The sequence below is a fragment of the Trachypithecus francoisi genome, unplaced genomic scaffold, assembly GCF_009764315.1.
Source record: "Trachypithecus francoisi isolate TF-2019V2 unplaced genomic scaffold, Tfra_2.0 Lachesis_group2, whole genome shotgun sequence".
NCBI classification, from domain to species: Eukaryota; Metazoa; Chordata; class Mammalia; order Primates; family Cercopithecidae; genus Trachypithecus; species Trachypithecus francoisi.
In genome coordinates this window covers 45,473,872-45,492,171 of record NW_022681465.1, presented here as the reverse complement: position 1 = coordinate 45,492,171, position 18,300 = coordinate 45,473,872, and the positions used below count along the sequence as shown (strand labels likewise).

Genomic DNA, 18,300 nt, shown 5'->3' with positions numbered 1-18,300 from the left:
TTCAAGTCTCCTTTAAGTTTTCATTCCCACTCTGTCCTTGCAGGTACAAACAATTATTCTGGAAAGTTCTCAAGTAAGATATTTTACTTCAGACAGCCAAGATTATTTAATCATTGCAAGTCAAAGAGATGATTCCGAATTAACTCAGGTTTGATTCTTTTAAAATGAAGTGGTTTTTTTTTTTTGTTTGTTTGTTTTGCTTTTCTTTTTAACATTATAATTGAAATTTACCAAAGGTATGGTCTGCCAGTTTAGTATAAAAGAAAAACCATAATTTGATTGTAGGAAAGTAGAATGTAAAGACTGGTTAGTTAAAAGTTAATTTTTAAACACCAGAGTCATAAAATATTATTGTCTTCAAGAGCCAAGGATAATGTAATAATAAATATGAACATTTAATTAGAATTTAACTGAATTGCAAAACATTCTGGAGAAAAATCACACAGCCAGACAGAGAGTATCACTAAAAGTTCATGATTAGCATTGCCACACAGGTATTCAGTATCACCTCAGAAATCCCACATTCCTTTAGTAAACTAGATCTTGTAATCCTAGTAATGCTTATTTGATAACTTTTGTGACTTCTTAAACTTCCATACATGCTTCACATTTCCATTTTCAGCTAATTCCCTTGTTGAAATGAAAGCTACCAAAAGGGGTATTACTCATTTTCCCAACACCAAATTCAAAAACCCACTTGAAACCCAATCTTATTCCTCATTCCTGCTACGACAGAGAAAGTGTCCCTTCTAAAAAGCCAGCCTCTCACATAGGTGCCCATCTTGCCCTCCATCTCTGGAATAGAAGGTTAGCTATTCCCTCCATCTCTGGAGTCTATCTCTCTCTATTTGTTTACTACAGTCAGCGTAAATGTTCTAGCTTCACCCAGCTTAAAAAGAAATTCCTCCCCGATCTCATTCCCTTCTAATTTTTGTTTCATTTGCTTTCTTCCCTCTATAGTAAGACATCCTGAAAGAATTATCTATTTGTTTTGTCTTTACTTCCCCATGCTCACCGATGACAACTGGGTTGCCAATTCCAGTGGGTGTTTCTCTGCGTAATCATTATACATTCCACCAGCATGTGACAGTCACCTCATCCTCAAATATAAATCTTATCTTGCTTTCTAAGACACTACACAGATTTTCCTTTTCCCTTTCTCTCTCTCTCTTTGTGTATGTATGTGGGTATATGTGTGTGTGTGTGTGTGTGATCCTTCTCATTCCCTATTCCCAGTTCCTCTTCCCTTTTGTAAACTTAGATGTCTTGGAGTTTTCCAGAAAGATTCACTTATAGTTCAGATTTCTTTTTTCTTTCTCTTCACTCACTTGGATACTTTTATCAGTCCTATGGTTTTAAATATCAGCAATAGGCTAGTGTCTTTTAAATTTTATCTGTAGCCTTTTCCCTGTATTTCAGGCCTGCATACCTAACTACCTATTGACATGTTCACTTAAATATATTTTTGGTACATAATATTTAACATATCCCATACTGACCTTTGATTTTCACTATGAAACTCATTACTTCAGTGCTAGCTTTCATCTCAGGAAGTAGCAACCCCACAAACTCAGTTGCTTAGGACAGAATCCTGGGATATTTCTTCCTTGATTACTCCTTTTTTTCTTTTTTTGCGGACATGGGGGCGGGGTCTGGCTCTGTGGCCCAGGCTCCAGTGCAGTGACGTGACAGATCACTACAGCCTTGACCTCCTGGGCTCTGGTGATCCTCCTACCTTAGCCTCCCAGGTGACTGGGTCAACAGGTGTGTGTCATCACACCTGACTGATTTTTTGTATTTTGTAGAGATGGGGTTTCACCATGTTTCTTGGGTTGGTCTTGAATTTACTCCTTCTTATTCTTTCACATCGAGTTTATCATTAAGTATTTTTGATTATATGTGTCAATAAGTGAAGACATTTTGTCTCTACTCCTCCCTACTTCAGGTCCCCATTATTTCTCTTCCACACCATTATAGTATCCTCCTAGCTGTTCTCTGAACTTCCTTGACCTCCTCAGATCCATTCTCCATTGAGTAACTGGAGGCATTTTTTGAAAATATTAATTGACTAATGTTATTTCTGATTTTAAAGCCACTCAATGATTTGCAATTATACTTAGAATAAATTTGAAATTATTTAATATGGGCTTAACATAGGATAGCTACATTTCCGGAGTTGCCTTGGAAAGTACTGGATTATGCCTGTTGTTCTGGTATTGTTATTGCCCCTTTCACTCTTTAAAGGATCCCTGTTTAGATGATAAATCTTATGGCCACCCTAATGGGAGGTTCTCCATGATCTTACCTCTCCAGCCTTAACTGTCATAAATCTCCCAGCACTATCAAATTCCTGCCTGTCTTTATTCAGATAATGACAAACTTTTTCTGTCTTAAGAACTTTGTCATGTCGTTCCTTCTAACTTGATTTCCCTAATACCTTCATAATTCTCTATCAGACCATCCTAATTGTCATCTTCAGTACTTGACCCATTTTATACTCAGTCATTTATTTAATTATTGATATGTTTCTTGTTTACCTTTTCCTAATAGTTAATAAGATCCATAAAGGGAAAGGCCGCTGTATCCATAGTTCCTAGCATAATGTCTGTGGCTTAAAAATTCCTAATTGTTGACTGAATAAATATAATTTTCTGTGACATTGACCAGCTTGCTTTCAGGTAGGGTCTGAATTTTAATTTTGCATTTATGAACACTTACCCTGAAACCTTGTGTGCATTGACTGCCACCATGGGGACATGTTTCTCTGTATTCTATTGCTCAAGCAATTGATAATAATATTGCAGCATTAGAATGTTTCTTATTCATTTCTAAATTTTTCATATTATTTTCTTTCCTGGTTTTAGCTTTCCCTTTCCCTGCTGTTACCAACCCTTACCCAGATGTACATTTGATACTGATTTCTTTTCAAATAACTTCTCTTTCATTCACTTTATGTGTGTGTGTCGTGTGTACTCATGTGCATAGACATAGATGTGCACACTCACACAGATTAGATAAGGGAGAGAGCAGCGAGGGAGCATCAGTTTTAGTGCTTTCTTTTTTTATGAAGGTATCTTTTTAACCAAATAAAAGGATCCAAGAGAGTATACATATGACATTGATTACATTCTTGCAAGTGCTAAATTCCTAGTCATAAAGGGTTTTGTATTTCAACATTTTCTTCAGGTCTTCAGGTGGAATGGAGGAAGCTTCGTGTTGCATCAAAAACTCCCTGTCCGAGGTGTGCTGACCATGGCCTTGTTCAACAAGGGAGGCTCTGTGTTCTTAGCCATTTCCCAGGCTAATGCCAGGCTAAACTCCGTTTTATTCAGATGGTCTGGCATTGGGTTTATTAACTTTCAAGAGGTGCCTGTCAGTGGGACAACACAAGTTGAGGCTTTGTCTTCAGCCAGTGATATTTACTTAATATTTGCCAAAAATGTCTTTCTAGGTGAGAAGATAAAGTATTTGTAATGTATATATAGTTATTATTGAACTCATCTAGCATTCATATGGTATATTTTGTATGAAAATGCTCTTGTAATAATTTTTTACTAATCCATATATTTCTTGATAGATGATAAGTATTAATTGTTAGCTGTAAATGTATTTTTGAGAAATATTTAAGCAGTATGCCCCTAATCTTGTGGTGTTCTGAATACCACCTTAAAGTTATATTAAAACAAAATTGGAAGTAGATAGGTAAAGTTGAAAGATACATGAATATTTTATATCCAGATGCAAACAAGTAACTTTTTATATATATTTACTTGAGGTGCCATGAATAATTCATAGTATTAATAAATAATGTTCAGAACTTTTTATAATACTCTTTCAGAATATTCTTGGAAGGAAAATTTACTTTTTGCTACTGTGAGTAGAACTTTCATAGGTAAAATTGCAGCATTCCTAAAAAATAAAAAAAAAATTGTCCTTGTTCTTTCTTTAACATTATATCATGGTTAATGACTAATAATGTATTTGTGTCATGCAGTAAATGCAAAAAGGCTTTTGAAGTACTTCCTATTAACTTGTATTTTTATTAGACTAAATGGATTCTCAGGAAATTTGTTTCTTCTTATTTTTATTGTAGTTTTATTATGTAATTTTGTCATTTTTTTCTGTAACTTTTGCATTAAGATTTGACTTTTATTTCATTATTGTAGGAGATCAGAATTCAATTGATATTTTCGTCTGGGAGATGGGGCAGTCTTCCTTCAGGTATTTTCAGTCCCTAGATTTTGCTGCTGTTAACAGAATCCACTCCTTCACACCAGCCTCAGGAATAGGTAAGGACTTTTCAACTGCTTACCAGTTCTAAAGGTAGTATGGAAAGCCAGAATGATTTTAATCTCATTGATTTAGATTTAGTGTCACATTGCCAGACACTGGGTTTTTTTTTTTTTTTTTTGAGACAGAGTCTCACTCTGTCATCCAGGCTGGAGTGCAGCGGGGCAGTCTCTGCTCACTGCAAGCTCCACCTCCCAGGTTCACGCCATTCTCCTGCCTCAGCCTCCTGAGTAGCTGGGACTACAGGTGCCCGCCACCATGCCTGGCTACTTTTTTTGTATTTTTAGTAGAGACGGGGTTTCACGCTGTTAGCCAAGATGGTCTCGATCTCCACACCTCGTGATCTGCCCACCTTGGCCTTCCAAAGCGCTGAGATTACAGGCGTGAGCCACCGTGCCCGGCTGACACTGGGTATTTTAATGGGAATATAACATCAAGATCTTTATAAAACTCCTTCCAGAAATCCTAGAATTTTTTGAAATTCTTTTGAATTTCAGTTCTCCTTTTGCAGATTAATACTTTCAAAATGGACATTGGCTTGAGAATAATCAGAATAAATAAAATATGGAGGAAAATATTAGTGAAGAATAAAAATATTTCTTTTGTCTAGAGAAACATGAAGAGGGACATTGACATTAAATATGTATTTTTAAAATATGAAAGTATGTGTATGGCAATAGCAAGTATTTGCATTTAAGAATTTTTTTTTAAGTTGGAGAATGACTATGAGAATTCTTCCATTTTCATTAACTCTCCCAACCTCCTCCACAGTCTGAAATCCTTTCTTGGTCTTCTGTACTTTAATCCACACGTCAGAAACATAAGCAATATTTTTAATCACTGTGGTTTCAGAAACAAAGTCAACTGGAGAGAACCCAAGGTATTATTGCTGTCTGAAGGTTGTAAGATTATTTTAGGGTTGGCAAGGAATCCCTTGGGTGGGTCAGTGATAATAAGGAGATGAAGCTGAGGCCAGCTGGCATGGTGAGCTAATGAAGCTGGCTCATGGGGTGGGTGTTCATAGCATAGGAAGCAGACACAGACAGTGGGTGATCATGTCTCCTGTCAAGGTCTTTAGAGAATTTGTGAGCCAAGCCTGAGTGACTCCACAGGTGACTCTGGATGAATCACAGTCCTGTTTTTAAATTGAGATATGGCAATTCTGTATAAATTAAATGGCACATAGTTATTAATTTGATATTATATGTAAGTCAATGTTACAACGCTATGAAGAATTCCTCTACTTAAAAGCCTTAATATATGGTTGGAGAAGCAGGAAAAAATATTAAGATACTAATTCAAGGTATACGACTGTATTAGTCCATTCTCACACTGCTTTAAAAAAACTATCTGAAACTGGCTAATTTATGAAGAAAAAAGGTTTAATTGACTCACAGTTCCACAGGCTGTACAGAAAGCATGCTTTGGGAGGCCTCAGGAAGCTTACAATCATGGCAGAAGGGTAAAGGGGAAGCAAGCACCTTCTTTACATGGTGGAGGGAAAGAGAGTGAAGGGGGAGTGCTGCACACTTTTAAACAACTAGATCTTGGGAGAACTCCCCTACTATCACAAGAACAGCAAGGGGGAAATCTGCCTGTATGATCCAGTCACCTGCCACCAGGTCCCTTCCCCAACACTGGGAATTATAATTTGACTTGAGATTTGGGTTGGGACACAGAACCAAACCATTTCAACAACCAATACCATTTGCTCTGTGAGGGGTAGAATTGGAGTGATTAAGAGAGATGAGAGAGAGCTTGAGCTATGTCTAGGTGGATTGGCAGGACACACTTTGACAGAGAGAAAGATGTGAGCAAAGGATAAAGGCAGAAGTGTTTGTAGCATTGAGAGAACCATTGGTAGGTGAAAGTGCCAGGGACAGAGGATTTGACCAGAATGTTGTGGTGCTGAGGTTGGAGATACAACACTGGAATCTAGAGAAGATGGCCTGGAATGGCAGGCACATAGTATGCCTATGCCTCAAATCATCCAGCAGTTTTCACACATTTTGGTCTTAGAATCTATTCGTATTTATTGTATAAGAGATTAAAACTGAGAAATTTTAAAGTCATTTATTTTAAAGTGACAACAATATACTCATTATGTGTAAATGTAGCATGTTATTTTTAAAAGACATATTTTCTAAAATGAACACTTTTATGAGAAGAAGGGCATTGGTTGTATTTTAATTTTTGAAAATCTTTAATGGCTGGTTTAATACATGGTATGTGTATTCTACTTTTTATTTATGTATTTAATTAATTTTTTAAAGAGACAGCATTTTGCTCATTTGCCAGACTGTAAAGTAGTGGTGCAGTCATAGCTTACTGCATCCTTGAACACATGAGTTCAAGCCATATTCCTGCCTCAGCCTCCTGAATAGCTAGGACTACAGGCATGCTCCATCATGCCCACATAATTAAAAAAATTTTTTTTTTGTAAAAATGGAGTTTCTTTATGTTGCCCAGGCTGGTCTTGAGCTCCTGACTTCAAGAAATCCTCCTGCCTCAAAGTGCTGGGATTACAGGCGTGAGACACTGTGCCCAACTGATTCTCTTAATTAACTTTTTTTCCAGCTTTATTAAGGCTTGATTGACAAATATACATTGCATATATTTAAGATATACAATGTGATATTTTGATATACATATAGTGATATGTATTTCCTCAATTGAGCTAATTAACCCATCCACTACCTCACGTATTTACCTTTTTTTAAAGGAAAACACTTAAGATCTAGTCTCTTAGCAAATTTCAAGTACACAGTACATTATTGTTAACTGTAGTTATTATGCTGTAGATTAGGGCCACAGATATTACCCATCTTATAACTTAAAGTTGGTACTCTTTAATCAAAATCCCCTACTTCTCCCAACCCTGGCCCCTGGCAAGCACAATTCTACAATTTGCTTTTGTGAGTTTGACTTTTTCAGTTTCCACATATAAGTGAGATCAGGCAGTACTTGTCTGAGTCTGGGTTCTCATGTCTGCATCTGAATTCAGTCTACTGCAGTATTATCAGTCATTTAGCCTCTGCTAAGTCCTATACACTCATGAAAGAATGAGAGTGAAGTAGAAAAACAGCATTATTATGAAAACAGCATTATGTTCATATTATTATGAAAATAGTTTTGACCTCTGAAATCCTCTAAAAGGGTTTCAATGTCTCTTAGATCGCTGGATCACACTCAACAGTAGTGAGATAGAGAAATCCTTGAAGGCTTTTCAACAGCAAATGATGATCAAAGGCATGTTTTACAACTCCTCATAGCTTTGGTGTATAGAATATGCTGGACGAAGTAACTTGCAACTGCCTGGGCAAGAGTTGAAGAGGGCCCTTAGCTGGGGTGAGAAATTAGGAATGAAGATTCTTGTGGGAAAGATAAATTAGAAATGAAAATCCTTGTGGGAAAGAGAAGTTAGAAATGAAGATTCAACAGCACTTGATGTCTGTTCAAATGTGGGGAGCAAAAGTTATTATACCTTGGCAATTGGGAGGATAATGGTGTTAAATTAGGAAAAGACACAGAAGATGTCTGTAGTGAGAAATGGGATGAACTTGTTTATAGGTGTCTAGTTTGAGATAATAGAGAAGCATGTGTAGATGTTTAGTAGAGATGTGGAACTAGAATCAGGAAGAAATTGGGAGTTCAGGGTTTGGATTTTGGAGACATCCATGCGTGGGGATAGTTGAACGCACAAGTGTTAAAATGTACAAAGTAAATTACATTGATTGCGAAGACTGGAGGATTTAGCACAAATACAGGAGTCAGTATTTGTAATTTTTCCCTTAGGTGCCCGACTACTGCTTTCTTTATCAGGCATTTAACATATAGGCAGTGTTAACCTTCAGTCACCTCGACTACTGACCAGGAATCATAGGTTATTTATGTCTAACTTTTAATTTAGTATTATTTTTAATTTACAAGTTATAATTATATTACATATATTAAGTGTAGTATGTTTTGATAAATATATACAATGTGGAATATTAAATCAAGCTAATTAACATATCCATCACTTAACATTTTTGTGATGGTACAGTTGAAATGTACTGTTAGTTATTTTGAAATATACTATACATTATTATTGATTATAGTCACTCTGGTGTGCAGATCTCAAAAATTCCTCCTGTCTAGCCAAAACTTTGTACCTTTTGACCACGAACTTCCCATTCTTTTGCTCTTCCCTACCCTGGTGACTATTGTTGTACTCTTTGCTATGAATTCAACTTTTAAAAGATTACACAACTAGTGAGATCATGCAGTATTTGTCTTTCTGTGTCTAGCTTATTTACTTGGCATAACGTCTTCCAGATTCATCCATGTTGTCCCAAATGACAGAATTTTGTTCTTTTAAAGTTGAATAGTATTCCATCATGTATATATATCACATTTTCTTTATCCATTCATCTGTTCATAGATATATAGGTTGAGTTCACATTTTGACTATTGTGAATAGTGCTATAATGAACATGGGAGTGCAGATATCCCTTTGACATATTGATTTCAATTTCTTTTGACATATTCCCAGACAGAAGCGGGTATTGCTGGATCATTCTGTTTCATTGTTGGGGGAACCTCCATACCATTTTCCATGGCATCTTACTAGTTTGCATTTCTACTAAGAGTGCATGTGCAAGGATTTCCTTTTCTCCTCTTCTTCAACACTTATTTTTTTATGAGATTTATTCTAATAGGTATGAGGTGATAGCTTATTTTGGTTTTAATTTTTATTTTCCTAATGATTAGTGATCAGCATTTTTTTCATGAACCTGTTGACCATATATAAGACATCTTTTGAGAAGTGTCTTTTCAGACACTAGCCAATTTTATTTTTATTTTTATTTTTATTTTTATTTTTTTGAAACAGAGTTGATCTGTCGCCCAGGCTAGAGTGCAGTGATGCAATCTCGGCTGACTGCAGCCTCTGCCTCCCAGGTTCAAATGATTCTCCTGCCTCAGCCTCCCGAGTAGCTGGGATTACAGGCACCCGCAACCATGCCCAGCTAATTTCACCATCTTGGCCAAGCGGGTCTCAAACTCCTGACCTCATGATCCACCCGCCTCAGCCTCCCAAAGTGCTGGGATTACAGGCGTGAGCCCCCGGGCCCTGCCTGGCATATTTTTTAATTGGGTTGTTTCCTTGCTATTGAGTTATCTTAACCATTTATCAGATAGCTGTATGGTTTTAAAATGTTTTTTCCCATTCTTTGGGTTGTTCCTTCATTTTGTGAATTGTTTCCTTTGCTGTACAGAAGCTTTTTAGTTTGATGCAAACCCATTTGTCTATTTTTGCTTTTGTTGCCTGAACTTCTGGAGTCAATCAAAAAAATCCTTGCCCAAATTAATGTCATGAAGATACTCCCCCTGTTTTCATTGAGTAGTTTATAGCTTAACGTCTTTAATTTATTTTGAGTTGATTTATGTATTTGGTGTGAAATATGGATCTAATTTCATTCTTCCACATGTGGATATCCAGTTTTCTCAACATCATTTATTGAATAGACTCTCTTTCTTCATTGTGTGTTGTTGGCACCTTTGTCAAAAATCAATTGGTTGTAAATGTGTGAATTAATATCTGGGCTTTTTATCCTATCCCATTTGATCAGTCAGTCTGTTTTTATGCCAGTACCATGATGTTTTGATCATAATTGCTTTATATTTTGAAGTCAGGTAGTGTGATGCATCCAGCCTTGTTCTTTTTGTTTGAAATTGTTTTGGCTATTCAGAGTCTCTTGTTGTTTCATAAGAATTTAAAGATTTTTTTTTTATTTCTGTGAAAATAGAAAAATGATACTGGAATTTTGATAAGGACTGCATTGAATCTGTAGATCACTTTGGTTAGCATGGACATTTTAACAACATTCATTCAGTTCGTGAATGTGGGATATCTTTTGATTTATTTGTGTTTTTTTCTATTTCTTTCATTGGTGTTGTACAGTTTTCAGTATACGAGTCTTTCATTTTCTTAGTTAAATTTACTGCAAAATATTTTATCTTATTTTTTATTGCTGTTGTAAATAGGATTGTTTTCTTAACTTTTTTGGATAGCTAGTTATTAGTGTATAGAAATGCTACAGATTTTTGTATGTTGATTTTGTATCCTGCAACTTTACTGACTTCAGTTATCAGTTCTAAGAGTTTGTTTTAATGCAAGCTTTGGGGTTTTCAAATATAAAACATGTTGTCAGCGAACAGAGACAATTTAATTTATTCCATTCCTGTTTAGGTATGTCTTATTTCTTTCTCTTGCTTAATTGCTTTGGCTGGAACTTTCAGAACTATGTTGAAAGGAAGTGACAATAGTGGGCATCTTCGTCTTGGCCAGGATCTTGGAGAAAACCTTTTTCAACTTTTCACCATTGTGGATAATGTTGGTTACTTGTTTGTTATATGTGACTTTCATTGTGTTGAAGTACATTTCCTCTATACTTATTATTTTGACAGCTTTTATCATGAAAGGATGTTGATTTTTTTCAAATGCTTATTCTGCATCAATTTAGATGATTATTTGGTTTTTATTCTTCACTTTCTTAGTGTGGTGAATCACATTTATTGATCTGCATATATTGAACTATCCATAAATTCCAAGAATAAATCCCACTTGATCATGGTGAATGATTCCTTTATTGCATTGTTGAATTTAATTTGCTATTGTCTTACTAGGGATTTTTGCATCTATGTTCATCAGAGATATTGGCCTGTAATTATTTTTCTTACAGTGTCTTTGGCCTTTATATCCTCTGTTCCTCTGTTTGGAACTATCCTCTGTTCTTCAGTTTTTTGGAATAATTTAAGAAGGATTGGTATTTGTTCCTTAAATGTTTAGTAGAATTCAGCCATGAAGGTATCAGGTTCTGGGACTTTCTTTTTTTTTTTTTTTTTTTTTTTTTTTGAGGCGGAGTCTCGCTCTGTCGCCCGGACTGGAGTGCAGTGGCCAGATCTCAGCTCACTGCAAGCTCCGCCTCCTGGGTTTCCGCCATTCTTCTGCCTCAGCCTCCCAAGTAGCTGGGACTACAGGCGCCCGCCACCTCGCCCGGCTAGTTTTTGTATTTTTAGTAGAGACGGGGTTTCACCGTATTAGCCAGGATGGTCTCGATCTCCTGACCTCGTGATCCGCCCGTCTCGGCCTCCCAAAGTGCTGGGATTACAGGCTTGAGCCACCGCGCCCGGCCTGGGACTTTCTTTGATATGAGTCTTTTTATGACTGATTTAATTTCCTTATTCATTATTGAGCTGCTTAGGTTTTCTACCTCTTCATGATTCAGTCTTAGTAGGTGCTATGTGTCTAGACATTTATTCATTTTTTCAAGGTTATCCAATTTTTGGCACATTACTGTGGTAGTTTCTCTTGATCCTTTGTATTTCAGTGTTTCTGTGGTATCTATTGTAATGTCTCCACTTTTATTTCTGATTTTGTTTGAATCTTCACTTGTTTTCTTAGTTGATGTAGCTAAGGGTTTGTCAACCTCTTCTTTTCAAAAAAACAATTCTTAGTTTTATTTTTTTCTATTGTTTTTCTAGTCTTTCTTTTATTTATTTTTGCTCTTTGTTATTTGCTTCCTTCTGTTAACTTTGGGCTTAGTTTGTTCTTTTTCTATTTCCTTTAGTTGTAATACTAGACCATTCATTTGAGATTCTTTTTCAATACAGGTGTTTATTGCTATAAATTTTCCTTTTTGGACTGTTTTTGCTGCATACCATACATTTTAGTATATTATTTTTATTTTTGTCTTAAGGTATCTTTTTATTTCTTCTGCAAGTCATTTGTTGTTTAGAGTATATTTAATTTCTGTGTATTTGTGAATTTCCCAAGATTTCTTCTGTTATTGATTTCTAGCTTAATGCCCTTATGATCAGAAAACATACTTGCTATGCTTTCAGTGCTCTTAAATTTGTTAAGACTTGTTTTGTGGCCTAACATACAGTCTATCCTGAAACATGTTCTGTTTTCTTGAAAAGAAAGTATATTCTATTGCTGTTGGATAGAAGATTTTGTGTATGTCTGTTAGGTCTATTTGGTCTACAGTATAATTTAAGTCCAGTGTTTTCTTATTGATGCACTGTCTAGATAGTCAGTTTATTGTTGAAAGTGAGGTACTGGGGTCCCCTACTATTACTGTATTGCAGTCTATATCTCCCTTCATATCATTTAATAATTGCTTTATTATTTAGGTGCTCCAATGTTGGGTGTATATATATTTATAATTGTTATGTCTTCTTGATGAATTTACCCTTTTGTTATTATATAATGGTCTTCTTTGTCCCTTTTTATAGTTTTTTACTTAAAGTCTATTTTACCTGATATAAAGATAGCTACTCTTCTCTTGTGACTTACATTTGCAAGGAACACCTTTTTCGATTCCTTCATTTTCACTTTATAAGTGTTGTTATTGGTAAATAGTCTCTTGTAGGCAGCATATGGTTGGATCTTATTTCTTTTTTTAAATACATTCAGCCATTCTGTGTCTTTTGATGAATTTAATCCATTTCATTCAGGATAATTATTAATAGGAACAGACTTGCTACTGCCCTTTCATTATTTGTTTTCTGTTCGTTTTGTAGATCTTTTGTTTCATTCTTCTTCTCTTGCTGTTTTCCTTTGGGGCTTGATGGTTTCCTCTGGTGGTCTGCTTTGAATCCTTTCTTTTTATAGTTTTTGCTTCCACTGTAGTTTTCTGCTTTGTGGTTACTATGAGGCTTACATAAAACATCTTGTACTCAAAAACAGCTATTTAAATTTGATGAAAACTTCATAGCAAACAAAAGCTGTATTTTTATGTTCTCTCCTCTAAAACTTTTTGATTTTGATCTTAGAATGTTTTTTGTAATTTGTATTTCTTAACAATTTATTATAGCTACAATTATTTTTAATAGTTTTATCTTTTAAACCTCATATTAGAGATAAATTTGCTTTATATAATCACCTTACATTATTAGACTATCCTGAACATGACTATATTACTTATACCATTCAGTTTTTTTTTAATTTTCACATGTTTTATGTTATTAGTTATCAGTCTTTAATTTAAGCTTAAAGAACTCCCTTTAGCAATTCTGTAGAGCAGGCCTAGTGGTGACAAACTCTCTAAGCCTTTGTCTGGGAAAAATTTATTTCTTTTCTTGTTTCTGAAGGACAACTTTCCTGACTAAAGTATTCTTGGTGGAAGTTTTTTTTTTTCCCCTCCTTCATTACTTTGAGTTTATTATTCTACTCTCTCATGGTCTGCAGGGTTTCTGCTGAGACTTCTGCTAATTAGCCATATTGAGACTCCTTTGAATGTGATTATATTTTCTATCTCTTGCTGCTTTCAGTATTCTTTCTTTGCATTTGATTTTTGTCTTGGTGAACTCTTCATTGAGTTGAATTTGATTGGAGAACTTCCAATTGTTGAATTTTTGGATTCAATTCAATTGTTGAATTGTTGAATTGAATTTGATTGGAGAACTTCCAATTGGAAGACAGAAACTTCCAATTTTTGTCTTGGTGAACTCTTCATTGAGTTGAATTTGATTGGAGAATTTGATTTGAGCTTCCAATTTCTAGATAGTGTTGTCTTTCCCTAGATTTAGGCATTTTTCAGCCATTATTTTTAAAAATAATGATTCTTGGTATTTTTTCTTTCTCTTCTTTGGGAACTCCTGTTATGTACTGTTTAGTTCTCTTGGTTGTGTCACATAATTCCTATAGGCCTTCTCTATACTTTTTCATTCTTTTTTATTTTTGCTGCTTTAACTGGAGGACTTCAAGTATCCTATCTTTTAATTCACTGATTATCTTTCTTCTGCTTGGTCAAGTCTGCTGTTGAAATTTTCTACTGAATTTTTAGAAAGTCATTATATTCCTTATCTCTGGTGTTTCTAATTTTATTATTTCTTTTTTTTTTTTTTATACTTTAAGTTCTAGGGTACATGTGCATAACGTGCAGGTTTGTTACATATGTATACTCGTCAGCACCCATCAATTCATCATTTATATCATGTATAACTCCCCAATGCAATGCCTCCCCCCTCCCCCCTCCCCATGATAGGCCCCAGTGTGTGATGTTCCCCTTCCCGAGTCCAAGTGATCTCATTGTTCAGTTCCCACCTATGAGTGAGAACATGCGGTGTTTGGTTTTCTGTTCTTGTGATAGTTTGCTAAGAATGATGGTTTCCAGCTGCATCCATGTCCCTACAAAGGACGCAAACTCATCCTTTTTGATGGCTGCATAGTATTCCATGGTGTATATATGCCACATTTTCTTAATCCAGTCTGTCACAGATGGACATTTGGGTTGATTCCAAGTCTTTGCTATTGTGAATAGTGCCGCAATAAACATACGTGTGCATGTGTCTTTGTAGTAGAGTAATTTATAATCCTTTGGGTATATACCCAGTAGTGGGATGGCTGGGTCATATGGTACATCTAGTTCTAGATCCTTGAGGAATCGCCATACTGTTTTCCATAATGGTTGAACTAGTTTACAATCCCACCAACAGTGTAAAAGTGTTCCTATTTCTCCACATCCTCTCCAACACCTGTTGTTTCCTGACTTCTTAATGATTGCCATTCTAACTGGTGTGAGATGGTATCTCATTGTGGTTTTGATTTGCATTTCTCTGATGGCCAGTGATGATGAGCATTTTTTCATGTGTCTGTTGGCTGTATGGATGTCTTCTTTTGAGAAATGTCTGTTCATATCCTTTCCCCACTTTTTGATGGGGTTGTTTGTTTTTTTCTTGTAAATTTGTTTGAGTTCTTTGTAGATTCTGGATATTAGCCCTTTGTCAGATGAGTAGGTTGCAAAAATTTTCTCCCATTCTGTAGGTTGCCTGTTCACTCTGATGGTAGTTTCTTTTGCTGTGCAAAAGCTCTTTAGTTTAATTAGATCCCATTTGTCAATTTTGGCTTTTGCTGCTGTTGCTTTTGGTGTTTTAGACATGAAGTCCTTGCCCATGCCTATGTCCTGAATGGTACTACCTAGATTTTCTTCTAGGGTTTTTATGGTATTAGGTCTAACATTTAAGTCTCTAATCCATCTTGAATTAATCTTCGTATAAGGGGTAAGGAAAGGATCCAGTTTCAGCTTTCTACTTATGGCTAGCCAATTTTCCCAGCACCATTTATTGAATAGGGAATCCTTTCCCCATTTCTTGTTTCTCTCAGGTTTGTCAAAGATCAGATGGCTGTAGATGTGTGGTATTATTTCTGAGGACTCTGTTCTGTTCCATTGGTCTATATTTCTGCTTTGGTACCAGTACCATGCTGTTTTGGTTACTGTAGCCTTGTAGTATAGTTTGAAGTCAGGTAGCGTGATGCCTCCAGCTTTGTCCTTTTGACTTAGGATTGTCTTGGCAATGCGGGCTCTTTTTTGGTTCCATATGAACTTTAAAGCAGTTTTTTCCAATTCTGTGAAGAAAGTCATTGGTAGCTTGATGGGGATGGCATTGAATCTGTAAATAACCTTGGGCAGTATGGCCATTTTCACGATATTGATTCTTCCTATCCATGAGCATGGTATGTTCTTCCATTTGTTTGTGTCCTCTTTTATTTCACTGAGCAGTGGTTTGTAGTTCTCCTTGAAGAGGTCCTTTACATCCCTTGTAAGCTGGATTTCTAGGTATTTTATTCTCTTTGAAGCAATTGTGAATGGAATTTCATTCCTGATTTGGCTCTCTGCTTGTCTGTTACTGGTGTATAAGAATGCTTGTGATTTTTGCACATTAATTTTGTATCCTGAGACTTTGCTGAAATTGCTTATCAGCTTAAGGAGATTTTGGGCTGAGACGATGGGGTTTTCTAAATATACAATCATGTCATCTGCAAACAGGGACAATTTGACTTCTTCTTTTCCTAACTGGATACCCTTTATTTCTTTGTCTTGCCTGATTGCCCTAGCCAGAACTTCCAACACTGTGTTGAATAGGAGTGGTGAGAGAGGGCATCCCTGTCTTGTGCCAGTTTTCAAAGGGAATTTTTCCAGTTTTTGCCCATTCAGTATGATATTGGCTGTGGGTTTGTCATAAATAGCTCTTATTATTTTGAAGTACGTTCCATCAATACCGAATTTATTGAGCGTTTTTAGCATGAAGGGCTGTTGAATTTTGTCAAAAGCCTTTTCTGCATCTATTGAGATAATCATGTGGTTCTTGTCTTTGGTTCTGTTTATATGCTGGATTACGTTTATTGATTTGTGAATGTTGAACCAGCCTTGCATCCCAGGGATGAAGCCCACTTGATCATGGTGGATAAGCTTTTTGATGTGCTGCTGAATCCGGTTTGCCAGTATTTTATTGAGAATTTTTGCATCGATGTTCATCAGGGATATTGGTCTAAAATTCTCTTTTTTTGTTGTGTCTCTGCCAGGCTTTGGTATCAGGATGATGTTGGCCTCATGAAATGAGTTAGGGAGGATTCCCTCTTTTTCTATTGATTGGAATAGTTTCAGAAGGAATGGTACCAGCTCCTCCTTGTACCTCTGGTAGAATTCAGCTGTGAATCCATCTGGTCCTGGACTTTTTTCGTGGGTAGGCTATTAATTGTTGCCTCAATTTCAGAGCCTGCTATTGGTCTCTTCAGGGATTCAACTTGTTCCTGGTTTAGTCTTGGGAGAGTGTAAGTGTCCAGGAAATTATCCATTTCTTCTAGATTTTCTAGTTGATTTGCGTAGAGGCATTTATAGTATTCTCTGATGGTTGTTTGTATTTCTGTGGGGTCGGTGGTGATATCCCCTTTATCATTTTTTATTGCGTCTATTTGATTCTTCTCTCTTTTCTTCTTTATTAGTCTAGCTAGCGGTCTGTCAATTTTGTTTATCTTTTCAAAAAACCAACTCCTGGATTCATTGATTTTTTGGAGGGTTTTTTGTGTCTCTAGCTCCTTCAGTTCTGCTCTGATCTTAGTTATTTCTTGCCTTCTGCTAGCTTTTGAATGTGTTTGCTCTTGCCTCTCTAGTTCTTTTAATTGTGATGTTAGAGTGTCAATTTTAGATCTCTCCTGCTTTCTCTTGTGGGCATTTAGTGCTATAAATTTCCCTCTACACACTGCTTTAAATGTGTCCCAGAGATTCTGGTATGTTGTATCTTTGTTCTCATTGGTTTCAAAGAACATCTTTATTTCTGCTTTCATTTCGTTATGTACCCAGTAGTCATTCAGGAGCAGGTTGTTCAGTTTCCATGTAGTTGAGCGGTTTTGATTGAGTTTCTTAGTCCTGAGTTCTAGTTTGATTGCACTGTGGTCTGAGAGACAGTTTGTTATAATTTCTGTTCTTTGACATTTGCTAAGGAGTGCTTTACTTCCAATTATGTGGTCAATTTTGGAATAAGTGTGATGTGGTGCTGAGAAGAATGTATATTCTGTTGATTTGGGGTGGAGAGTTCTATAGATGTCTATTAGGTCTGCTTGGTGCAGAGATGAGTTCAATTCCTGGATATCCTTGTTAACTTTCTGTCTCGTTGATCTGTCTAATGTTGACAGTGGAGTGTTGAAGTCTCCCATTATTATTGTATGGGAGTCTAAGTCTCTTTGTAAGTCTCTAAGGACTTGCTTTATGAATCTGGGTGCTCCTGTATTGGGTGCATATATATTTAGGAGAGTTAGCTCTTCCTGTTGAATTGATCCCTTTACCATTATGTAATGGCCTTCTTTGTCTCTTTTGATCTTTGATGGTTTAAAGTCTGTTTTATCAGAGACTAGGATTGCAACCCCTGCTTTTTTTTGTTCTCCATTTGCTTGGTAGATCTTCCTCCATCCCTTTATTTTGAGCCTATGTATGTCTCTGCATGTGAGATGGGTCTCCTGAATACAGCAGACTGATGGGTCTTGACTCTTTATCCAGTTTGCCAGTCTGTGTCTTTTAATTGGAGCATTTAGTCCATTTACATTTAAGGTTAATATTGTTATGTGTGAACTTGATCCTGTCATTATGATATTAACTGTTTATTTTGCTCGTTAGTTGATGCAGTTTCTTCCTAGCCTCGATGGTCTTTACATTTTGGCATGTTTTTGCAATGGCTGGTACCGGT

The 18,300-nt window shown here is 36.1% G+C and overlaps 1 protein-coding gene across 1 annotated transcript in view; it reads left to right on the top strand.

Annotated features, from left to right (window-relative positions):
- ADGRV1 (adhesion G protein-coupled receptor V1) overlaps positions 1–18,300 on the top strand; it is a 544,806-nt gene that overhangs the window by 102,981 nt on the left and 423,525 nt on the right. Inside the window, 3 exon segments of the mRNA XM_033179148.1 lie at positions 44–148; positions 3,187–3,451; positions 4,167–4,289. Of these exon segments, the coding sequence (XP_033035039.1) occupies positions 44–148; positions 3,187–3,451; positions 4,167–4,289 (493 nt within the window).